Source organism: Dermochelys coriacea, chromosome 4 (genome assembly GCF_009764565.3).
Source record: "Dermochelys coriacea isolate rDerCor1 chromosome 4, rDerCor1.pri.v4, whole genome shotgun sequence".
Classification (NCBI taxonomy): domain Eukaryota; kingdom Metazoa; phylum Chordata; order Testudines; family Dermochelyidae; genus Dermochelys; species Dermochelys coriacea.
In genome coordinates, this window is record NC_050071.1 from 23,127,751 (window position 1) to 23,153,485 (window position 25,735).

The 25,735-nt window shown below is 40.2% G+C and overlaps 1 protein-coding gene across 5 annotated transcripts in view; it reads left to right on the forward strand.

Annotated features, from left to right (window-relative positions):
- The window catches only part of CCSER1 (coiled-coil serine rich protein 1), a 1,112,896-nt gene that overhangs the window by 988,742 nt on the left and 98,419 nt on the right, over positions 1-25,735 (forward strand). The window contains exon 11 of one of the 5 annotated variants that reach the window (XM_043512608.1): positions 4,569-4,620. The exons of the other annotated variants lie outside the window; for them this stretch is intronic. Within the exon in view, the coding sequence (XP_043368543.1) occupies positions 4,569-4,579 (11 nt within the window). The 3' untranslated portion in view covers positions 4,580-4,620. Of the gene's footprint in view, positions 1-4,568; positions 4,621-25,735 lie in introns of those variants that run through there. 5 annotated transcript variants of the gene reach the window in all.

Consider the following 25,735-nt stretch of genomic DNA (forward strand, 5'->3'; position numbering starts at 1 on the left):
CTTTGATGGAGTGAAAGTAGAACTTTACAAGTCCCTGAGCATTCGCAGCACTTTGAAGTGAGAGGTGGTTCATTAGGTTAATATACTAAACCTTCTACCCGTCAAGAACTGAGTTTCAAGTGAATTGAGTCTGATAGTCTCATCCTTGTTCTAGTGGATGTTTATCCATATCACAAAACGACTGTATGAGTTGGCACAGTTTGTAGCCTCTCTTCATGTAAAGCCCAGGACAGAAAAAGTAGAAGTTTTATAGAGCAAGGTTTAAATGTTTTGCAATACTTTTTGGGGGAAGCTTCACCCAAATTAAGCCAAGCTTTAATCAATCCTAATGGACACTTTCATTAGTATTAAATCACAACTAAATTAACACAACAAAAACCCATTGTATGCTGGGCAATAAAGTATTTCCAGTACAGAAATTCTGTATCAATATGAAGTTGTTTATTGGTCTATAATTAGGCAGCAATCAGTCAGCACTTGACATTTTACCACATGAACTGGGTGTAGTGCATAAGTATCAACTTTTAAGTGGTTCATCAAAAATCTCCCATTAAGCTTCCAGTAAAAAAAAATTCTGTCTGTTATTGTGATCATGATCAACATTACTTTAATTATTGCTCAGGAAACTGAATTTTCAGCTCATTTTATCCAGTCATACACATTCCCTGTATCCATTATAAGAGTTGTTGCCTATCACATGACACTAAACTAAATATTTCTATATCACAGAGATTTCTTCGCCATCCTTGTATGAATCGATAATGCTATTCAGTTATAAACATTGTTTGTCTTCAATCAATTATAAAGAAAAATAAGATGCATTTTTATGTTTAGCTATATCAGTGAAACCAAGTAAAATTAGGCCAGTCTGTTTTGTGTACCAGGCACTACATAGTTTTTTTACATGATCCAATCATGACTCTATTTATCAGTCATTATTATTCTCCCATATTTGCAATGTATAACTCAAGCCAAGAACACCAAAGTACTGTACATAAATTGTAGCTCAGGTAATTGAGAGCGCCAATTTAAATAAATTCAGATTAATATTGTGTTCATAATATAAACAGAGAAAAACAATTTCACATTAAAAGGATATAGCAGACAAAGCCTTTAAGCCCAAAGATCATATGGTAATACTTTTTACCTCCCTAAAGACCGTATGCCATTATTCAGAACATAGGGCACTTGAAGGTATCTAAGGTAAGAGGGACAAAGAGGATACAATACCATGCTGAAGTTATGGTTTGTTCAACTGAACATCGGACTGTGAGCCAGGAATTCCTTAGTTTTAATTTTGGCTCTGATGCTAACACATTCTGATGTCCTGGCCAACTCTCTGCTTCAGTTCTCCAGTCTGTAAAATAGTGATCATAATATTTACCTTGCGTGGTGGGATATTATGAAGATAAATTAGTTATGTTTGTAAAGCACTTTGAAGATTAATGGGGCTATGCAATATATGTGTTAAGTATTATTATTGTACCTTGAAAGGGAAATGATAAATGTAATTTTGTGATTTAGTTGAAAGTTGGTTCCTTAAGAAGGATTGGTATTTTCTCTGCAAAGGATACCCCTTCCTATTGTCTTTACTTAACCTTAAGAGCTACGTGTGCAATGGCATTCCTCCCATATAAGAGAGGCTGGATGGCACTCTTAAATGCAATTTGTAGATGTCCCGTAGTGAGGGTTGCTTTGCCTCTACCTTTATCAACTTCTGTTAAACCAGGAAATGAGAGTAGACTTGACAAGCAAACTTGAATCTAGTGCAGAACTGACCCAGCATGTTTGTTCAAAACATTTGGTCACAAATAAAAAACTAAGATGTTACAACTGTGTTGTTCAAAGATGAATAATGAATGGAGGCTAGTGTATTGCACAGCCAAGTGGCATCACTATTTATTAACAATTTCTTAAATCTTACTACTTCTTTCTATATCTTTTATCTATAAACAAATTTTAAGTTATGCTCCTTTTCTAAAAGGGTATTGGAGGTAACCAATTACTGTCTGCTAAATGTTACTTTGAGAGACGGGCCTAATGTAATCTCCAAACTGAACTCCCTTGAATTTCTGGGCTGGCGACCTTCAGATTAGAATCCCCAGATCCGGATCTGCCCTGAGGGCTTTGGTCCTGATTCAGATTCCTTAAAAATGGAGGCTTGTTTTCCAGTTCTGATTCATCAGAAATCTCGACAGTTTTCTTCATAAGATTTCTCCCCAAATGGAGGAAATTGTACGAGGTCACCTAATTTTGGAGATTTCTATGACAACTCATGCAAATAGCTTCAGAGATTTAAATGTTAACTAATCCTTACTCAACTCCTACCTCAAATTTAAACCTTATTCAGATCTGAAACCCTGCCACCTTCTCCTGTCTCTAGTTAATTTGGTTATCTAGTTAAAAAATAAGGTTTGTGATATTAAAAATAGAGTTCATCATTGAATTTAATGGAAGCAGGAGCCAGAGACCAGAGGTAGACTGTATAAATAGGGTGAGGAACTAACAACCAGGCAAAAATGCCGTTAGAGTAGCATACCATTCTGAATATTGTCTTAGTGAAAATTGGTCTTTTCTAAACTCCCTAGGCACATTGTATATTCAATATTTTAATGTAGTCTTTGTTCTTTCAGCTGGCACAGTATCATTATCCCTAACTCTTCTGTCAAATAAATCTGAGAAATCTGTTCCTTGAATACTCTGCTTAACTTTCCTAAGTTTCCTTAACTTTTCTTGAGTAACTGCAGTCGTCTTAGACAGCTATAACATCATTTTTGCCCATTAATTTAATTGGCATAGCTTATAGCCATCGACTGTAGTTCGCTCTGTTGTCCTTGTGGTTACATCTGTAGCCTTAATATAGAATCTCCTGGGGGTTGCTTTCCTCTAGTTATCTTTGAGTTTCTACACACTGTAGATTTCAGTATCAGAGCTTCATTGCTATTTAGAATAGACTTTTTTCCCCCACCCTTGCCCATTTTCTAGCATTTTGTACCTAGTAATGGGGAAAAAAACAGCTTGAGAATTGATTTTAAATCTTCTTCCATTTCTCTTCTGTTTCAAGGAATTTGCACTAGAAATGGGCTCCACTAGAAACCCAAATCTGAACATCCACTGAATTTGGGGAAGGGGAGAATCTGAAATCTGGACCCAAACTCAGATTCAGATTTTGTGATTTAGACCCAATCCTACTTCAGAACCTTCACTGGATTTTTGCAGCCAAAAAGGCACAGGGTCAGAATCAAGTAAATGTTTTCATTTGAGATATTTGTGGAAAACGTAACACTTAGATATCTTGTGTTGACTTATTCATGCACTTCCATTTAACCAATAATGGTAGTTAGTCTCTCTCACTTTTTGAAGAGACTGAGACTCCTGCTTCCCTACATTTTGCCATTTTAAAAAAAAATCAGAATATACAAACTATTGGGTTTGTGTCCTTTGTTCTTAATTTTTTGATTTAAACAAATATTTAACATCCTATAGAAGTCACAATTCCCAGACAAATCGGAAACACTGCAAAATGGCTGGGCAGGCCTACCTACAAAATCTTCTGTGTGGAGTCAGCAGCTGCTTCTTGAAAAACACCCTGTTTTTGGTAGGGCCCTACCAAATTTATGTCCATGAAAAAACGCATCACAGACCATGAAATCTGGTTCCTGCTCCCCCGTGAATTCGGGCCGTTTCTGTGCTTTTACCCTCTACTATACAGATTTCACAGGGGAGACCAGCGTTTCTCAAATTGGGGGGTCCTGATCCAAAAGGGAGTTGCGGAGTGGTCACAAGGTTATTTTAGGGGGTCGTGGTATTGCCACCCTTACTGCTGCACTGCCTTCAGAGCTGGGCGGCCAGAGAGCGGCCGCTGTTGCCTGGGCACCCAGTTCTGAAGGTAGTGCCCCGCCAGCAGCAGTGCAGAAGTAAGGGTGGCAATACCATATCATGCGACCCTTACTTCTGCGCTGCTGCCTTCAGAGATGGGCGGCCGGAGAGTGGCGGCTGCTGACTGAGGACCCAGCTCTGAAGGCAGCAGCACAGAAGTAAAGGTAGCAATACCATACCGTGCCATCCTTACTTCTGCACTGCTGCTGGCGACAGCTCTGCCTTCAGAGCTGGGATGCCAGCCAGCAGCCACTGCTCTCCAGCTGCCCAATGCTGAGGGCAGCGTCACCGCCAACAGAAGTGCAAAAGTAAGGCTAGCAGTACAGCAACTCCCCCCTACAATAACCTTGCGACCCCTCCTCCCCACAATTCCTTTTTGGGTCCGGACTCCTACAATTGCAACACCATGAAATTTCAGACTTAAATAGCTGAAATCATTACATTTATGATTTTTAAAATCCTATGACAGTGAAATTGACCAAAATGGACTATGAATTTGGTAGGGCCCAAGATATAGCACTGTCTTCTCGATAGACACCATCTACCAGGGTTCTCGCTCCTGAATCTTTGAGCCTTAGCGCAAGACGAGCAAAACACCTGCAGCAGTTAAAGAATTATGACCCCTTCGGCAGTGGGATAGTGTGTAATAAGCCAGTGCCTCTCTGAATATTCTGCTTATTTTCCTCTAGACCTCAACTGATGAAGGAGCTTCTTGTTTGCTGTGCTTCTGCATCATTCTACATCACTCCAGCCCTTGTAATGGTATCATTTTACTTTGTATTTCCCTCCTTTCAGTTGGTTAAGTATTTCAGCTTGTTTGTGTGTTTAAGCTTTTTGGCTTTGTGATTTTTGGAGTGAGTGTGGTCAACCATTTTGTAGTTTTTCTGAAAGTCTTTCTATAAATAATAGAAAATCACCCTCTATTTACTGTATGTACACTGCAAGATAACAAGAGTACAAAGGAAAACTCTTGTGTCACCGTCATAACCTCCTGAAAGCACCGCAGGAAACTATTTCAGATGAACAGATTCCTATTTTAACAGATTGCTAAAGCAGATTCCTAATGGACATTACGCAAACATCCTTTAGTCTCCATTTCACAGAGTTAAAGGTCTGTGCCAGTGTTGTCAAATGATATAGAGCAGAACTATGCTGTTGAGTACTTCTGAGAAACAGAACTACAAAACCATATTTTCAGTCTACTTTGAGGCACTGAAGCTCCACATAGATGATGTTAGACTGGCTCATTATTGGCAAACATATTGCGATGCCCCGAGTCTCACGGGCCATACTCTTTTTAAGTTATAGGTTTGGAAGAACCTAGTCTATTTCTGAAGTACAATAAAAAAATAATCTGTTCCAGCATGTTTAATTGTCGAACAATCAATGTGATTGAATCAAATCTTTGGATGCAGATTTTTTTTTCTTTGCTTTTCTTCCCCCAGTAAGATGGCAACAGGGATAAAGTAGGGATAAATGTCATCTGAATCAACCAAAATCAGGAGGACCCAAACTTCTGGTATTTTTTGAGGGGAGGAAAAATATCATGCACATATTCTGTTGTGAAAACTCCCCTGTTTTCCAGAAACTTCATGACTTCAATAGAGTTACTCTAATTTACATCCCCTGAGGATATGGTATGACTACCACAGCTCCTTAACTGGCCAAACCAAGCAATCTGGGTCCCATACTTGGACCAGCAGATTTTGAGCTCTGTAGTTTAACTCCAGATGAAGTTAGGCTCCAGAAGGTTGGAATCAAGATCCTGGTTTCCTTTTCCAGGAGAAAATTAATTAAAAATGATTGATTAAAATGAAATGTAATTAATTAATTGAAAATAATCTTTTAACTATTTTCCATTGATTATGCCAGTGGTAAAATTAGTATTTGTAGTACCTCTTAAGTTTCATCACTTTTAATACAGAACCCTTTATCTCTGCATGGAACGAGGGTTAGTATGGACATGATAAAGATATGGAATATGAACATAATATATAATATATTTATAATATAAAAACCTCATGCTATGGTAGGCAGGTTATCTAGGGACTCGTTAGAAAAGACATATACAGAAAAATCCTGAGACAAAACCCTGGAAGCTGGGGAACAAGCTTTGTTGCTATACTGCTTAAGAGACTTCGTTAAAGAGACAAGGTGGGTGAGCTAATATCTTTTATTGGACCAACTTCTGTTGGTGAGAGAGACAAGCTTTCAAGCCACATACAGCTGCTTCTTCAAGTCTGGGAGAGATTCACTGAGTGTTATAGAAAAATGTAAGGTGGACCAGATTGTTTGGCATAGGTAGTTTGCACATACTGTAAGAGCCCATTCAAGGTAATGTGGCCTGTTAACACATCTGTGGTCATAGGACAAAAAGAAGGGATTAGTGGGTTACAGATTGTTGCAATAAGCCATTAATCCAGGGTCTCTGATCCGTTAGTTAAAGACTATTTGTCATTTCACCATCATTTGGTTCTGCTTATTTTTCTGGATGATGCACAGAAAGCTCCAGTCCTGAATCCTGGGAGGCTGGGCCAAGGCAGAGAAAATCTATATGCTGATGTGCCAGTGCCCCAAAATGAGAGGCTCCCCCTCCTTTCCTCTCCACTGACCCAAACATACCTACGCCCACATTTTACCTATGGACATAGTAAATCTGCAGAGGTGAGTCCTCTTTTGAAGCCCTATCTGCTGGTGCATGCCTCGCCTCATGTAGACTTTGCATACCAACTCTGTTTAAATTTTTGCTGCTCATTCAAAAAACTGGGATATTTACAAACAAAACAGTTTTTAATAAGATTGAAAGTTCATAGAGTCTTAGAATGATTCATTGATTCATAGATTTTAAGGCCAGAAGGGATATTATGATCTTTTTGTCTGACTTCTTGCATAATGTAGACTATAGAACCTCACCCTGTAATTTCTTCCTCAAGCCCCCATAACTTTTTTGGAGCTATAGCATGACTTTTATACATCCAGTTTTGATTTAAAGACTTTGAGTGATGGTGAATCCACCACATCCCTAGATATGATGTTCCACTCATTTGTTACATTTGCTATTTAAAATTTGCACCTTATTTCTAGTGTGAATTTATCTAGCTTCAACTTCTGGCATTTGGATCTCATACCTTTTAACTAGATTAAAAAGTAATGTACTATCCGGAAATGTTTTTCTCTTATTGGTATCTGTAGACCATAATCAAGTCACCTTTAAACCATCTGTTGGATAATTAAATAAATTGAACTGAAGTCTCTCACTATAAGGCATGTTTTCCAGATCTCCAGTAATTCTTGAAGGACTTTTCAAAACCTTTTCCCAATTGTTACCATTCTTTCTGAACTGTGGATGCCTTAACTGGACACACTATTCCAGTAACAGTCTCACCAAGCCATACACACAAATAATACCACCTCCGTACTCTTATTTGATATTCCTCCACTTGTGCCTCCAAATTGTGGTGTTAATGAGAAATGAAGGATTATATGGCAGTGGGGGAACTGGCAGGATCTCTTATCTATTCTTTTCCAAGCTTCATTTATGGCATTAGAATTATTGGAAGGAAATATGATATTGGTTTAGGAGGTAGTTGGACTCCATTTAAATACACTTTTAACCCTCTCTCTTTTATAACAAAGATTTTTGTTTATGAATATAACTTAATTCACCACTGGGGGCTTAGGCTCTGCAGTAAGCAAAACTTGTTTTATTTCTTCATAAACCTATAATCTCTCTTTCACTAGTGTTATGCTTTGGTGGTTTCCTGATAAGTAAACATTTAATAATATTTGGGTTGAAAGTTTTGGGTCCTAGATATGAATTCTTAAACAATTTGCAAACTTTGTCCTCTTTGAGCTTCTTGGTGAAAAGATTGCTCTCACTACTTCTAGCTGGTCTACTGCCTGAAAACAAAGTCACTGCTTTCAATATTTCCCAGAAAGACATTTGTTGCTGTTGTCAGTATTATTGCATGCTGCTGTCTCTTCCAGACTAAATAATGCTGGATCTTATATTGATCTAAAGGTACGGTTCATGTACTGCTGGTGCACAAAGAAATGACTTTGTAAAGTGTTTTTAATGCAGTTACTCTAAACCACTCTTTCATTTCACAATAGATTTAAATGTAAGGTTAAATTTATCGCATTGCCCAAACAGGTGGTCCAGTTCATAAGCCCTCTGAATAGTCATGAGGAATGCAAAACAGACCAACTAAGAGATTACAGTTACATTATGATACGTGCATTGACAGCTTAGGAGGTGTTCTCATAAAAGCTTGTGCCCCAATACAGCAAAAGAAGGTGGTGAGTTGGGGAAGTTTGTTACACACATTCAATTCCTCTCAGGAAGACTGTTGTCAGGGTTTCCATCACTTACCATTAGCCCCAAAATAGTTTTTCTTCCCACTCCAAATGTTTGCTCTGTTTCTGATCGAATTACATTGCTCTTACATTCCAACCTAATTCATGCTCTCTTTATTCTCTGTGTCCTAACTTCTGAAAGAGAATATATCATGTATGCAGCAGCCTCTTGTTAAATTTTAATGAGAAGCAAAACTGGCTTGAATTAACCAGATCTGACCATATCAATATTTTAGCAATGTAATTTATGAGTATATGTAAAAAAGAGACCTGTAATTCTGAGGAACATCCACTGTTTTGTAAGGTGAAAAAAATCTCATCATAACATTTAACACCTTTCAGGGCTTTCTAAATTTGAGCTCCCTCTTGGTTAGGTTTGCACCTAGAATTACCTTTGTTTTTATATCTCTTCATCTCAATCCTTTATGGAAAAGTCGTGTAGAATTTTTACTAGGGAAGAAACCAGAAGGATTCGCTAGAATTCTTGGGCCAGATGGTGACTCTCGCTGTGAGTCTGTACAGGGGAGTAAGAAGCCATAAAGCATTCTCTTACTCCCCTGAGCTTACCACTCATATAATGGGTAGGAGCATGGGAGGAAAGGAGCCTCTGCTGGGCCATTAATCCCCATGTCACAGGCAGAGAGTGGGGAGTTGGTGGAGCCCTGAGTCTACGTCTCCCCCCCCCGGGGGGGAATTATTTGACAGATCGGAGCTGGTGCAGATTAATTCACTCCAACAGCAAATGGAGAAGTAGGGACCAGGCTGACTTCATCACCATATGCGTTTGGTCCTATGGAACTTTTCTAATCCTCCTGTAATATGAATTACTCTGTATTTGCACCAGTGTTAATGGAAACTATCTCTGCAGAAAATCTTCAAAGGCACATCTGCATCCACCATCTTGTCCTCTAAGATCTACCAAAGAGACTGTAGTTTAGAGGCATGCTGTCAAGATTTGACAAACTAGCAACGAAAGAAGAAACCTAGTTAAATGAAAAGAAAAGGAGTACTTGTGGCACCTTAGAGACTAACAAATTTATTAGAGCATAAGCTTTCGTGAGCTACGCTCACTTCATCGGATGCATTTGGTGGAAAAAAGTACTCCTTTTCTTTTTGCGAATACAGACTAACACGGCTGCTACTCTGAAACTAGTTAAATGAAAATATTTACTGATTGTTTTGTTCAGTGAGGATATTTGCTCCACATGGTGTTCAAAGATAAATTCATTATGTTAATACAGTACCAAGAAAAAAGGAACAAGATCAATGAGCGACAAAATTCATTCCTTTCTTGGTTGTTTTTCATTTTGTACTCCTCACTGTGAAAAATTTTTCCTAAGAAAAGCTATCTATTAGTTAATTCAGAATGACTTCAGAAAGCAAGTACTAAAACGCCATTTCTCTTCAACATCATAATCTCTACAGGTTACAAATAAACATTGCATTAATCAGCCTCTCCTCACTTCTAGCTATCACCATTGTAACTCATTCGCTTTGACCATTTCAGACAAACAAAATATTTAGGAAAAGCCTTGAAACCCCGCCCCCCCCACACACAAATACACTCTCACACTCCACTCCTTCCAAACACAAAACAAACTGAACCTAAAACAAACAAAACAAAAAACCCCACACCCTCTTTTTACAACCAAACTGTTGAAAAGAAGTTCTGAGTCATATGGGTGTGTCAAGGTTCCTTCCCCACTCTGAACTCTAGGGGACAGGTGTGGGGACCTGCATGAAAACCTCCTAAGCTTACTTTTATCAGCTTAGTTTAAAACCTCCCCAAGGTACAAACTATTTTACCTTTTGTCCTTGGACTTCCACTGCCACCATCAAATGTTTGACGGGGTTTACTGGGAAAACGTTGTTTGGAAACGTCTTTCCCCCCAAAAATCTTCACCAAAATCTTGCACCTCCCTGCCTGGGGAAGGCTTGATAAAAATTCTCACCAATTTGCATAGGTGACCACAGACCCAAACCCTGGGTTTTTAAGAACAATGAAAAAAAGCATTCAATTTCTTACAAGAAGAATTTTAATATAAGAAAAGGTAAAAAGAATCACCTCTGTAAAATCAGGATGGTAAATACCTTACAGGGTAATTAGATTCAAAACATAGAGAACCCCCCTAGGCAAAGCCTTAAGTTACAAGAAAGACACACAGACGGGAATATTTGTTCTATTCAGCACAGCCTATTTCCTCAGCCATTAAAGAAATTGTAATCTAACACATATCTAGCTAGATTACTTACTAAATTCTAAGACTCCATTCCTATTCTGTCCCGGACAAAAGCATCACACAGACAGACAGACATATTTTGTTTTTCGCTCCCTCCAGTTTTGAAAGCATCTTGTCTCCTCATTGGTCATTGTGGTCAGGTGCCAGCGAGGTTATCCTAGCTTCTTAACCCTTTACAGGTGAAAGGGTTTTTCCTCTGGCCAAGAGGGATTTTAAAGGTGTTTACCCTTCCCTTTATATTTATGACACACCCCCCAAATCACAGCTAGGGTGAAATGCTGGCTGGGATTTCTTCCAGGTGCTCTAGGAAAAAACAGAGTTAATAAGACACATGCACCTCTAAATATACTATCTAGTATATAAAGACTAAAGATATTTTCCACATCTCAAGGACGATTTTAACCAGTTGATTCTGGTAAACTTTCACGGGAGAGTGCGTCAGCCACTTTGTTAGAAGCTCCTGAGATGTGTTGGATGTCAAAATCAAAATCTTGGAAAGCTAAACTCCACCGAATAAGTTGTTTGTTACTTCCCGTGGCGGTATGAAGCCACCATAGCGCAGCATGGTCGGTTTGCAGGTGGAAACGCCGTCCCCAAATATATGGGCGTAGCTTTTCCAGAATGTAGACAATGGCGTAACATTCTTTTTCACTGACGGACCAGTTGCTTCCCCTCTCAGACTGTTTTTTGCTGAGAAACACTACAGGGTGGAATTCTTGATCCAGTCCTTCCTGCATTAAAACTGCTCCCACATTACGCTCGGACACATCTGCGGTTTACCAAAGTCTAAGGCCCTTAGTACAGGGTCAGACATGGGTGTCGCTTTAAGTTGGTTAAAGGCCTTCTGACACTCTTTGGTCCACTGAACGGCATTTGGCTCTTTCTTTTTGGTTAGGTCTGTCAGTGGGGCAGCGATTTGACTGTTTTGCAGTACAAATCATCTGTAATAACCAGCCAAGCCTATGAAGGATTGAACCTGTTTCTTTGACTTTGGGACAGGCCACTTTTGGATAGCATCCACTTTGGCCTGTAGGGGATTGATAGTTCCTTGACCCACCTGGTATCCAAGGTAAGTCACTCTGTTGAGGCTTATTTGACACTTCTTAGCCTTAACAGTTAGTCCTGCCTCCCTTATGCGCTCAAAGACTTTTTGTAGATGTTCCAGGTGTTCTGCCCAGGAATCCGAAAATATGGCCACATTGTCAAGGTAGACGACTGCATATTCTCCTAATCCCGCTAGGAGACCATGTACAAATCTTTGAAAGGTGGCGGGTGCATTCCGCAGCCCGAAAGGGAATACGTTAAATTCATACAGCCCGACGTGTGGTGAAGGCTGACCTTTCCTAGGCGGATTCATCTAGCGATACCTGCAAGTACCCCTTGGTTAAGTCCAAGGTAGAGATGAACTGGGCCCATCCCAGTTTCTCTAATAGTTCATCTGTGCGTGGCATTGGATAGTTCTCTGGGGCGAGTTACAGCATTTAGCTTACGGTAGTCCGCACAAAAACTTATCTCCCCATCTGGTTTGGGAACTAGAACCACCGGAGATGCCCATGCACTGCCAGAGGGGCAGATTACACCCATCTGTAACATATCCTGGATCTCCCGTTCTATAGCAGTTTTAGTTTGAGGAGACACCCGGTAAGGTTGGACTTTAATTGGGTGAGCATTATCTGTGTCAATGGAGTGGTATGCCCGTTCAGTCAGTCCTGGGGTGGCTGAGAACGTCAGCGCATAACTAGTGCACAGCTCCTGGATCTGCTGTTGCTGAATACACCCGAGGGTCATGGAGAGGTTCACCTTTTCCCTTCGTAGTAGACACTTCAAGCCACTCAGCGTCATCTCCTCCATGGGCTGTAAATTGACAAACTTTTAATTCTCTGGAATAAAAGGGCTTTAGAGAATTAATATGGTATACCTTAGGCTTTCGGTTGGAGGTGGGGAATGCTATGAGGTAATTAACAGTTCCCAGGCGCTCCTGGACTGTGAATGGCCCTTCCCATGACAATTCTATTTTATGGGCCTAGAGCGCCTTTAAGACCATAACCTGGTCTCCTACTTTGAAGGAACGCTCTCTGGCATGTTTATCATACCAGCCTTTTTGCTCTTTTTGAGCATCCTGTAGGTTTTCTTTAGCAAGGGCTAGAGAGGTTCGGAGAATGTTTTGTAGGTTGGTTACCAAGTCCAGAATGTTAGTTCCTGGAGAAGGTGTAAATCCCTCCCATTGCTGCTTCACCAACTGTAATGGCCCCTTAACCTCACGGCCATATACAAGTTCAAATGGTGAAAATCCTAAACTGGGATATTGTAATGCTCTGTAGGCAAAGAGCAACTGCTGCAACACTAGGTCCCAATCATTGGAGTGCTCGTTTACGAATTTACGTATCATGGCCCCCAAAGTTCCATTAAACTTCTCCACCATGCCGTTTGTTTGATGGTGGTAAAGGAGTGGCAACCAAGTGATTTTCCCCATGAGCTTCCCAAAGGCTTTCCATAGTTCCTGCCAGGAAATTAGTTCCTGCATCTGTCAGAATGTCGGCGGGCCAACCTACCCTGGCAAAAATGTCTGCTAGTGCCTGGCACACACTTTTAGCCCTGGTGTTGCTTAGAGCTACTGCTTCCGGCCATCGGGTGGCAAAATCCATGAAAGTCAGTATGTACTGCTTTCGTCTGGGTGTCTTTTTCGTTAAAGGACCCAGAATATCCACAGCTACTCACTGAAATGGAACTTCAATAATGGGGAGTGGCTGGAGAGGGGCTTTGACCTGGTCTTGGGGTTTTCCCACTTTTTGGCATACCTCACAAGACTGGACATAGGTAGAAACATCCTTGCCCATTCCCTCCCATTGGAATGAGCTTCCCAACCGGTCTTTGGTCCTGTTCACCCCAGCATGGCCACTAGGATGATGGTGGGCTAAGCTCAAGAGCTTGACCCAGTACTTAGTTGGAACTACCAACTAACTAACTCTGAGGAAGCCAATCTTCCTGGTGTCCACCAGAAAGAGTTTCCTTGTATAAAAGTCCTCTTTCTACAACAAACCTGGATCGATTAGAAGAGCTGAGAGGCGGTGGGTTGCTCCGTGCTGCCGTCCAAGCTCTCTGGAGGCTTTCATCTACTTCCTGTTCAGCCTGGAACTGTCCCCTTGATGCTGGAGACATCGTTTCCTCATTGGATTGTCGACCTATGCTTGGTCTCTCTAGAAGCGATGTAGGGGATGGGGCTGTTTCCGTTGACTGTGAACTGCTCTCCGCTGGTGCACTATGTTGGGGTTCAGGCTCCGGCTGAGCCTCTTGTGTAGAGTTATTGGCTGCTACCGGTTCAGGTTCAGTGGGGCCCTCTGGGGTTGGGGTTGCAAGTACTGGATTCAGTGCTGGCAATGGGTCTGGTGCTGGTTGTTCCGCCGATTCCAGTTCTGGGGCTGGCTCTGTCTGGGTCTCTGGGACTGGATCCACTACTGCTGTTGCAGACATTGGTCTGGGGTCCGGGTCCTGGTAGAAGTTTCCAGAACAGCGCTAGGTGTGACGGCTGGTTTAGTCTGGCTGCGGGTGACCATTCCTACCCTCTTGGCTGACTTCACATGATTGGCCAAGTCTTCCCCCAACAGCATGGGGATGGGATAATCATCATAGACTGCAAAAGTCCACGTTCCTGACCAGCCCTTGTACTGGACAGGCAAGTTGGCTGTAGGCAAATTGAAAGAGTTGGACTTGAAGGGTTGAATCGTCACTTGGATCTCTGGGTTGATTAAATTGGGGTCCACTAAGGAAACATAGCTGACACTTGTGCTCTGGTGTCTCTCCACATGGTGACCTTCTTCCCGCCCACACTCACAGTTTCCCTCCGCTACAAGGGTATCTGGGAGGTAGCTAGGCCTGAGGACCTCTGGGGTGATTCCGGTGCAATGAACTGTAATCTGTTGGGGTTCTTGGGGCAGTTGGCCTTTACATGCCCCGGCTTGTTACATTTAAAACATCGTCCAACTGACAGGTCACTGGGGCGAGATGGGTTGCTGGAGAACGGTGTGGCGGGACGATAAGGTGGCTGGAGGGTTCTTTGGGGGGTAGGTGGGGCGTTGGGCAGCCCCCAGTAGTAGGGTGTGGTCTGAGGTTGTCCCGTCTGGTATCCGCTCCAACTGCGACCAGTTTTTTTCTTCTCTGCAACCTCTACCCATTTGGCTCCAATCTCCCCTGCCTCGATTACAGTTTTGGGCTTCCCATCTGGGATGTATCTTTCTATTTCCTCAGGAACACCCTCTATGTTCCAACTGTTCCATTTGCATTAGGAAGGGCAAATCTGCTGGAGATTTAACACTTGCTCCTGATATCCAGGCATCCCAATGTTTCACAATGTGGTAGGCATGTCGGGTAAATGACATGTCTGGTTTCCACCTTAGGGCTCTGAACCGCCAATGGGAATGCTCAGGGGTTAGCCCCATTCTGACTCTCGCCTTGGTTTTAAACAGTTCATACTGGTTCATGTGTTCCTTAGGCATTTCAGCCGCCACCTCAGCTAAGGGTCCACTGAGCTGCTGCGGCCTTTTTATTGGTACCATGCATCTACCATGTATTGGTCTGTAGAGATGCTGTACCCAAGGCAGGCCCTTTCAAAGTTTTCTAAGAAGGCCTCGGTATCATCGCCTGCCTTACAGGTGGGGAACTTTCTGGGGTGGGAAGTGGTACCTGGAGAAGGATTGCTAGGGTTTGTTGGAATATTCTGCTGAGCCTTTGCCTTCTCCATCTCCAGTGCATGCTTCCTCTCTTTTTCCTTCTCCTCCTCTACATGCTTCCTCTCTTTTTCCTTCTCCTCCTCCACATGCTTCCTCTCTTTTTCCTTCTCCTCCAGTTCTTTGGCCCTTGCCTCCATTCCCATCCGCATGAGTTCTTTCTATCTTTCATGTTCCTTTTGTTTTTCCTCAGCCTCAAATCTGGCTAATTCCAGCTTTTGTTGAACTGTGGTGTCTGTCATCCTAACCTCTCTGTTTTTAACTAACTTTACACCCGAGAGTTAGACAGAAAACCAAAACAAACAAAAAAACTTGGCTTGTGAAATTTTGCTGTGCTGAATATGATACCTATATTCTCTGATAGTGATTTTCAACCTACAGAGAAATCCTAAAAAAAACTAACACTTTTGGCTCCAGGCAAATAGGCAGACAACCTCTCTAGTTGCTCTTAGGAAAAAAAACCAAAAAACAAAAAAAAAAACTTCAGGTCTGTGAAGACTGGTGAATTTCCCTGCAGGAGGTTAACTATCCTGCCTTTAAGTAGAGAAAACTCCAGCTCACAAAAGACAATTCCCTTTTGTCTCTGCTCTGGCCCCCAAGCAGAGAAAAAAAAACTCTAACTGTTTTCAGTTTAAACTGCTTTCCAGCAGCCCAAAGGAAAAAAAAAATATTTCCTTTTCAAATCTGTGCTTCTGGTTCAAAAAATCTCAAAATGATTTCAAGTTGATCCCATCACTCTGCCACCATGTCAAGGTTTCTTCCCCACTCTGAACACTAGGGTACAGATGTAGGGACCTGCATGAAAACCTCCTAAGCTTACTTTTACCAGCTTAGGTTAAAACCTCCCCAAAGTACAAACTATTTTACCCTTTGCCCTTGGACTTCCACTGCCACCACCAAACGTTTGACGGGGTTTACTGGGAAAACGTTGTTTGGAAACGTCTTTTCCCCCAAAATCCTCATCAAAACCTTGCACCCCCCCCCCGCCTGGGGAAGGTTTGATAAAAATTGTCACCAATTTGCATAGGTGAACACAGATCCAAACCCTTGGATCTTAAGAACAATGAAAAAAGCATTCAATTTCTTACAAGAAGAATTTTAATATAAGAAAAGGTAAAAAGAATCACCTCTGTAAAATCAGGATGGTAAATACCTTACAGGGTAATTAGATTCAAAACATAGAGAACCCCTCTAGGCAAAACCTTAAGTTACAAGAAAGACACACAGACAGGAATATTCATTCTATTCAGCACAGCCTATTTCCTCAGCCATTTAAAGAAATCATAATCTAACGCATATCTAGCTAGATTACTTACTAAATTCTAAGACTCCATTCCTGTTCTGTCCCGGGTAAAAGCATCACACAAACAGATGGACCCTTTGTTTTTCACTCCCTCCAACTTTGAAAGTATCTTGTCTCCTCATTGGTCATTGTGGTCAGGTGCCAGCGAGGTTATCCTAGTTTCTTAACCCTTTACAGATGAAAGGGTTTTTCCTCTGGCCAGGAGGGATTTTAAAGGTGTTTACCCTTCCCTTTATATTTATGACAGGGTGTTTGTTTTCCCCATCATTTTTGCCACCTTTGCACTTCTAAACTTTGATAGGAATGGGTCCAAAAATGCTGCAAGAAAATTGTGTTTCTCAACTGACTTTCATACTGAACCTGCAGGGGAAGGGACAAAAACCTTGCATGAATTGCAGCCTAATTCTGCAGAGTTTCAGGTCCAAAGTTCTGTGTACTTACCCAAACTAAATCCCAACTCTCATTCTTCTGAGTTGCACTATTTGAAAAGGTAGCTGGATGCTTGTAATATTGAACAGGAGTCATTGGTTTCAGTTTGAAGGGGCTTCAATGAACCCTTTGTTCCAGTTTCAGTTCACAAAATTTTCATACCTGATTCATTCATTTCACTTTTGAGTTTTAGCCTGGAATGAACCTTGAGTGAAACTTGTCTATACCAGAACTATATGCCACAAGAATCACTTTTCCCGATGCCTTCTGCTTCCTTCTCAGGTGGACCTCCTGGTCTGTAACATGTTTAACCCCTGCCTTTTAGGGCAGCTATGTGATTCCTCTTCCTCCTGGACTAATTAATCAGAATGACCTGCTTGCCTATTCCCATCATCTGACAACTTAAAGGAAGCTAGCTAAGTAAATACAAAGCTATTTAAAAAAAAACAAAACCCTTTTGGTGAATAGACTGGCTGCCTACCCTGTTTAGCCACTGCAGGATGTAAAGGTTCTACCCTCTTCCAAAACAGTGGTTCTGATGTCCCCCAGAATGTACCAAGCACAGCCATATCATTGACCAAATTGTGTGTCTTGAATTTCAGAATACATGCTTCTCATTTATATGGCCGTCCATTAGGTGGTGTTTAAATTATTTGGAAGCTCTGGATAAATAAAACTACAAATAAAAGTGCACCTTTAAATCAGTTAGTAACCTTTTCACATTATAGACAGAAACTCCCAGTCCAGTCTTATGTATGAATAGCTTTAACAACAAATTTTCTTTTACAAGACAAAATAAATAACTTTTTGCCAGTTAGTAGATTGGAGTGGTTTATATGGCAATTGACCATCTGCCAGTAATATGGCGTGGTATTGACTAGTCATGCCAATACTTGTAAATACTGTCCTAGATTTAAAAAAAGACTACTGTTAAGTTCAATTAATGTTTCATGGTTAGTGCTTTCCCTATAATCACAGAGCTTATTAGCGGTTGCTTAATGTCAGAGCAAGACACTTTCTTAAATTTTTTGAGTAGAGAATGTTAAATCTATGAGTCTTTGCATGTTGACCACTATACTGTGGTATCCAATCTTTCTACTAGTTTAATTAATAAATGTTCATATATTCATTCTGAGAGAGCAAAATTATAAAAATTCATTTTATTTTGTTCATTTTTGTCCCTTTCCCCAATTAGTTCTTCAGGATATTGCAGTTTTTAAGTTTGTGAGATTGGGTAGTTGTATTTTTTTATTTCATGTTTTAAACATACTGGTTCCACTTTTCTCAGAGTACTGAAACATCGCCCTCCCCCCAAAAAAACCCAATTAGTAACTCAAGTTAGTAATTTTTATCCAACACTGTCTCAATGGATAATATTTTTAAATGTTGTTCATATTATTTGTATATTTTTCAGACTCTGAACTTTTTTAAAAACATTTTGCTTACAGGAGGAGTGACCCAGACCCTGTACTAAAGGTTATATACGTTTCTATAACGACTCCTAATTTTCAGTTGTTTATAACTATCTGAAATGTTAACCTTTGAGGCTGAATATTTTCAGCATAGGTATCTATCAAAAATTACTTTTGCAATGTTTGAATGAAAACAGTTTAGTCATTTCTGAATATGACGAGAGAATGATAAGACTGGGACTTTGAGCTGAGAAAAAAGACAACTAAGGGAGAATATGATAGAGATCTATAAAATCATGACTGGTGTAGAGAAAGAAAATGAGGAAGTGTTATTTATGCCTTCTCATAACACAAGAACCAGTGGTCACCAAATGAAATTAATACGCAGCAGGTTTAATACAAACAAAAGGAAGTATTTCTTCACACAACACACAATCAGTCTGTGGAACTCTTTGCCAGAGGATGTTTTGAAGGCCAGGTCTAAAAGAGGGTTTAAAAAAGAACTAGATAAGTACATGGAGGAAGGTCCATCACTGGCTATTCGCCAGGATGGGAAAAGATGCAAAAACATGCTCTGGAGTGTCCCTAGCCTCTGTTTACCAGAAGCTGGGAATGGACGACAGGGGGATGGGATCACTTGATGATTATCTGTTCTGTTCATTCCCTCTGAAGCACCTGGCATTGGTCACTGTCAGAAGACAGGATACTGGGCTATATGGACCATTGGTCTAACCCAGTATGGCCATTGTTATGTTCATCAAAGTGATTTTATTTTGTCAGCAAAGCAGGGGAGTTTGGTTGGCGGGATTTGTCAATGAAAGCGAACTTTGGTCGACCAAACTTGGTTGTGTAGACAAGGCCTAAAATATGTTGAGAAAGTTAAGAATATCAAGAAGAGCTTCAAGGACAGCAGAGCTCAGAGGATAAAGAATTTTTGATAGCTTATTTTTCATTTTTGCAATTTTCACCTCTCAATTTTTTAATTTGAGGTGCCCCATTTTGTCAGTAGGTGCTATGGAGTGAATGATGCATATCACTGAACAAATTTAAAGAGCATTCTTTTTAAAATTGAGCCACAACAGAAGTGAACTTTTTTGTAAAAGCTCTAAAGAGATTTGCTTGATGTAGGTAAATCAAAGCGTATCATATATTCTCCTGCATACACCTGAAAATTGTTCAGTTTAATTAGGTCATAGCTCATGCTGATTGTTTTCCTTTTGCTGTATCTGATTTCTTTCTTTTCTACTGTTTCCATGTTTAGTTTAGTGTTTGAAGGTGTGTAGAAGTTAAAGAACACTCTAATTTTTTAAGAGCCCTAAAGGGAAGTGTGCTTTTGTTGTTAATTCCTGTAAAAACCTGTGGACTGTTGAGTTTAATTGTGCTACAGCTGGTGGTGATGACATATGGAGAGAGTGTTGCTTTGCAGACTGACAGGAAATTGTCTTTTTTTTTTGTAGCTATCAATTTGCTTATGTAGTTTGTAAGGCATTTTGATATGATATTCTTTTGATCAGTATAGTAGAGGTGGTATTTCATGGTTGAAGACTTTAGATGGGGTGCAGAATAATGCATAATACTCTTGCTAAACTCCTACAGAGTAAATTTCCGATCAGGAAAGTTAGCCGATCATCTTATGTACACAGTAGTGAGGAATATGCTGAGGAACTTTCTCATACACAAGAAAGGAAATGAGTTGTCATAGACTTTAAAGAAAGTGTGATTGGAGCTAACTGAGATAGGAGATGCTAGAGGAACTGTATGTGGAGGAAATTCAGTATGGTGGAAAATGATAGGTAATGTAGGATAAGTGGATAAGTTGAAATAAAGAAGGTTTTTGAAAATATTTTGTTAAAATTGGCATATTTATGTGTGGGACTTATTAAATGGAACTGGAATAAATCAAGTAATAATTAAGTTCAACAAGACATTTTCTGACTGAGGACTCCCTTAGCTCCTGCCCCCCGATCCAACCCTCTCAACTGTATTAAGGCTTGGTAGAAAGAATGGTAACCTCCATAGAGTATTTTTCATGGTTAAAAGGGAGTGCCCAGCAATCTGGGACATGGAGAGGGCGACCTGGGAGAAGCAGTGAATTCGAGTGGATATGGCACTGATTCAAGACTTAGAAGACCTTGGTTCTGTTCCTGGTTTTGCTACTAAATTGCTATGTTACCAAGGGCCAGTCACTTCACCTCTCTGTTTCTACTCTCCACCTTTATCTCACTTGTCTGTTTAGACTGTATGCTCTTTAGGTAGGGGCTGGTATCCCTTGCTATGTATTTGTATATTGTCTGGCACAAAGGGACTCCATTATTGGTTGTAGATTATTGGCACTACATTAATAAGTAATTAGAATAATCTTTTTAAGAAAGTGTTCTCTGTTTGAGCAAGGAGAGTCAAACGGGTAGCAAATTTTGTACCATGGAAGTACCTAGAAATGAAATTAAAACAATTATTTTATATTGCTTCCACTTAAAGTACACATTTCACTTCCTTTGTAGCACAGCAAAATAATAAATGATTGCTGCAGTTAATTAAATGCAAAAGTGTGGTTGAAGTATCCCTTCAATTGTAAGAATATATATATATATATAATATATATATTGTACAAACTGTAAAGCAATGGAAGTCATTGCTATTATACAAGGCATATATATATTAGCAAAAAGAGGGAAGAAAATTCATTGTATCCTTGTTTTCCTCTTTCAGAGTTTGAAACTAGCAAGCTAGCTGCATCTTGAACTTCTGAGTGATAATGTCAGCCTTACTAGAACAAAAGAGCAGAGGGCAGTGAAGGTCTTTAAAGTGAATAAATCACCAAAGGAGTGACTTGTGTTATATGGGGAAAAAGTGCAGTGATAAGACATGCAGTAATCTCAATAAGGGTTTCTAGGCAGCTGAAAGATATTGTTTTGTTCTTAATTTATGAGACCTTCCACGTAATCAGAAGGCAATACATGTGCTAAAAGCAACATTACAAGTTCAGAAACAGTTCAGTAGGATGCCTAAACAAAAAAACAAAACAAATTTGATATTGAAATTTATATATTTATATAGACACTGGAACTTAATATGAAGAGCTGTTGAATATTTTCTTGGTGTATGTGACAAAAGTTCACCTAATATAATTCCAGATATCTGAGTGAAGTGATTTGTTTAAAACTTACGAGTCTCTGCACCCTATCTTCCACATGAGACTCACTCTGCTGGTATCCCCATCAGCTTCTTCTGATCCAAAGCTTTAATTAAAAAAAAATTTTTTTTAGCCATAATGGTTGGAAAGATGACCTTCTATATGAATAAGCTGATGAAGTAATGTCTTTCTGATTCTGCAAAAGACTTGAAATAAGAGCTCTAAGAGAGGTTCTAACTGCTTCATTCAGATCAGTGATGTGAAACCTGGTGACATTTAAAATATCAGCATTGTTAAGTATTTTATTGCTGGTAATTTCAAAGGAAGTACCCAGCAATAATACTTCTACATATTCCCCAAGTTTTTCTGTGGACGATGATAACAATCAGTGACTACTTCTGTCTTGTGACCACTAGCTGGAGTTCACAAAACAGCTGAAGGTGAGAAAATGGCTTTTTAGGCTCAATCTGGTCTTTTAAATCTCAACCAAGAACATGTACAACTCTGTTCACAGAACTCTCAATGCCCTAAATGTCACCTGTAGTACTGTTTTGTGCACAATTCAAGAAGATTAATCTTCCTTTATCCTACTTGATGTTAACTATAGCAACTAGCCTGTCACGTTTCCTTGAAGAATCAAAAAGAGTAGTAAATGAGGAAATGGTCCATTAGAAAAGGAGGCAGATGAAAAAAGAGTGGAAAGGCTAGGGGTTTGAAAATTATTGAAATAAACTATAGTTGAAATGAAGCAGCAGGAAGAGCAGAAGTCACAGGGTCTCCAGAGGCTGATAATGTTACCAGGGGAAGAAAAGAACATTCAAGAGGTAAAGTGATGTTAGAAATAGAAGATTCCACTAATGATTTTTCAGATGAGACCACAGATGACGGAGGATATAACAGAAGGTTAGGGCAAGGGTTCGGTTAAGTTAACACAAGGTGAAATCAAAAAGATTCAGAATAAGCAGATAGAGAGTGGACGCATACAGGCATTTTAAGATTGTGATAAACATTCTGGCTTCCGGATCTTGCAGAAAAATAACACATTAATAAATGTACACATTTTCAAATGGCAACATTCATATATCAGTCCAAAAATGAATTCATTGTCAACGGAGTATGCACTAAATTGTTCGCTAACAAATTTCACCAACAATTTCAATGCACTGCTTTCATTTATGTGTGAGCTTATCAGCTTTAATGCTCACTGAGTATTTAGTTTTAACTAATGACTAGTAATACTGTGTATAACGATCACGCCACAAAATGTAATAGGTTAAAAATTGGTTAGTGGTCATTTTCCTTTAACAATTCTTTTTCGGTTGTTTTGTGTAAATCAATATCTCAAGACATACCTAGCAATGAAATATATCCTCTCAGTTATCCATCAGTGAGGAATAAATCCTGCAGCTGCAGAGGGACATTACCCAGCTGAACTGGTGCAGTTCTACTCTGGCATAGATTAGGAGATCCCTGGACCCTACAGAGCAGTGGTCCCCAACGTTTCTGTGGGAATAGCATATTCCTATTCCCAGAAGACTGTGGCGGGCGCCAGACACCCTGCCACCAAAATGCCACCAAGAAACGGCAACGCTTCTCAGCGGCATTTTGAAGGCGCGGTGTCCTGCGGGTGCACACAACTGCCCCGGCGGGCGCCATTGCACCCACGGGCACCGCGTTGGGGACCCCTGCTACAGAGGGTATCTGCACTGCTGGTGTGTATCAGAGTATCTGCGGATGGGGATGGAGGGGAACAAGGCCAATCCATCTGTCTCTATATTATCCCACTAGTTATGTCTCATCTCACCTCAATCTTGCAAAGCAAGCCTGTTTTGTGCTACACTTCTGAAGCAGCAGTAGAGGCTGTGGAGCAGTTTTGCAACCTGTGAGGGAAGTTTGTTTCCTACTAATTCCCACAGAACTAGAGTATGGTCCACTTATTTGGTCCGATTATCCTGAATGCCAGGTGAGTGTTTCTTGGAAAATATGAATAAATATTGAGGGTGTGTGCTTGTGTGAGGAACTCTGTAACCCAAGTTCTCCCCATTATGATGTGACACGATTTAGAACATTCCTGGTTTCCCCTTATATATGGACTCCTGCATAGGTGGCTCCTGTCCCTGACATCTTGGTTTATGGAATATTTACATTTGTAGTTTGAGGTCATCCGCTAAACAGAACTTAAGGGTGTCCCTAATATGAGCTTTAGTTTAAGGGCATCCCAAACTGAATCTTGAACAAGAGGGTATGGCTAATCTGAAAGTTTACTGTGACCCTGATTTAGGATAGCATGCCAATTCAGGAGAACACTTAAGCACATGCTGAATTCTAAAGTCAAGCACATGCTGTCCTGAATAGAGATGGACTTAAGAAAGTATTTAAGTGCTTTCCTGAATCAAGGCTTCAGTATTGCCAGCACTCTCTGCTGCTGGTTTTAATGTAGGCTAAAAATGGATAGAAAGATTTTGTGTGTAGTCAAATTCTGAGCCTCAAATATTTATTTCATCTAATTTGGCTTTAAATTAGGTCTTTGGTTCTTAGTAACATCTGCAAAAGAAGCCAAGTGTGAAGTCTCAAGTTATTGGAACACGCAATTTGTTATTGGAGCAAATGAGTAAAATGTGTACTTTTAAATCTTCAATAGCTCAAAAACAATGGAACTGGTTTTGCTGAGGAATTTGAGAGAGTTAGCAACTGGAAAAATGGGGTTCAAATGGAAGCTCAAATTTAAATATAGTGGCCTGCATATGCTATAATATTTATAGTTCAGGTGTTTGTATAATTTACACTTAAGTTTTATTAATATGACTATTTTTATTCCAATATTGCAGCTATTTGATAACAGTGGTTTCTCTCCTTGTCACATTATATTGTCATCTGTTTTCCCTTTCCCTTTATACTTACTACAGTAGATGCAGCTTTTGAGACTCTATACTAAATAAAACAAAATACCCATTTCTACACTGCAGCTCTCTGTAAATAACTTACTTATTTTGTTTTCCCTGAGAATTACTAATGAAAAAAAACAAACTCTGTTTATTGTAATGGTCTCATAACATGATTCGTGGAACATCTATTTTCTTTTGTGTGTGCAGAACACACCTACTGTTGCAAAACAGGCATTCCTCACTCTAAGTGTAATTTGTTGATGTTTAAAGGTTCAATTAATTATTCAGCCCGTTTACCCTTCTTGCTTTGCTGCACACCTATTGAGCTCTCAGAGCAGTTTCATATCAATAAATTCTGTCTTGCTCTGCAGCTCCAATTTCATGCTTGGCCTTTCCTTAGATACATACAAGTAAAAGATAAATAACTGAGAGAAATAAAATATGGATACAAATTTAAATAACCACATACGCTATTCTTTAAGCCCTTCCCAAAATTTCAGAAATTATGACAACTTAGCAAGACCTTTAAAAACAATCTGCAAAATGTGATCAGATCTTGTTAAGAACCAATGTGATGGTGGAAGTTTAAAAGTATTTTATGAGCAGAGTTTCAATGTGTTCTTGACAAGTCTCTCAAAGGTCATGAGTGCACTGCTGTACACAAATCTGCACAGCAGCAATAGCACATAAGGTGGGAGTTTGATCAATTTTATTAATCATGTAGGGGTCTATTTCTACTACCATTATTCAAGATGACTTGATTTCAATGCAACTACTGAAACAGTAGAAAATATTACAAAATAATAGTAAGAACGTGCAAGGCTAGAACCTGGAGGTATGGAGATTCTGGGCTGCTGATACTTCTGCATCACCACTAGGGGCTTAAACTGGGCATCCCCAGAAGAACCCTGCAAAGCTAGGCTTGGCAGGAAGTACTGCCCCCTGGGGCTTGAGTCGTGGCCCCTCACAGCCTACTGGTTGGCCAATACCAGTATATAAACTAGGAAGCCATGGTAAGGAGTTGTCTGAGCACCAACACAGACTGCCTGCTGACTTCTGCTTCTATGATAGAGCCTAGATTCTGGCTTCCAACCCTCTTTCATCCTCAACTTCACTCTTCAATGGTTGGCTGTAACCTAGTGCCCGATCTCAATCTCCTGGTAACCTGACTCTGCCTGCCTCTCAGTCTGCACCCTGGCCTATGTCAGACTGTCGCCTCCTGGCATCTGACCTGGTGACTCCTGCTCTAAGCATTAGGTCATGACACATCCCAGGCATGACAATAATAGTGTGAGTGTAAAAGTGGCCAAATTGAGCCATCGTCTGGTTAGATCTTTCTGGAATTTCTCACCTTCCCCTGTATTCTGGACAAAT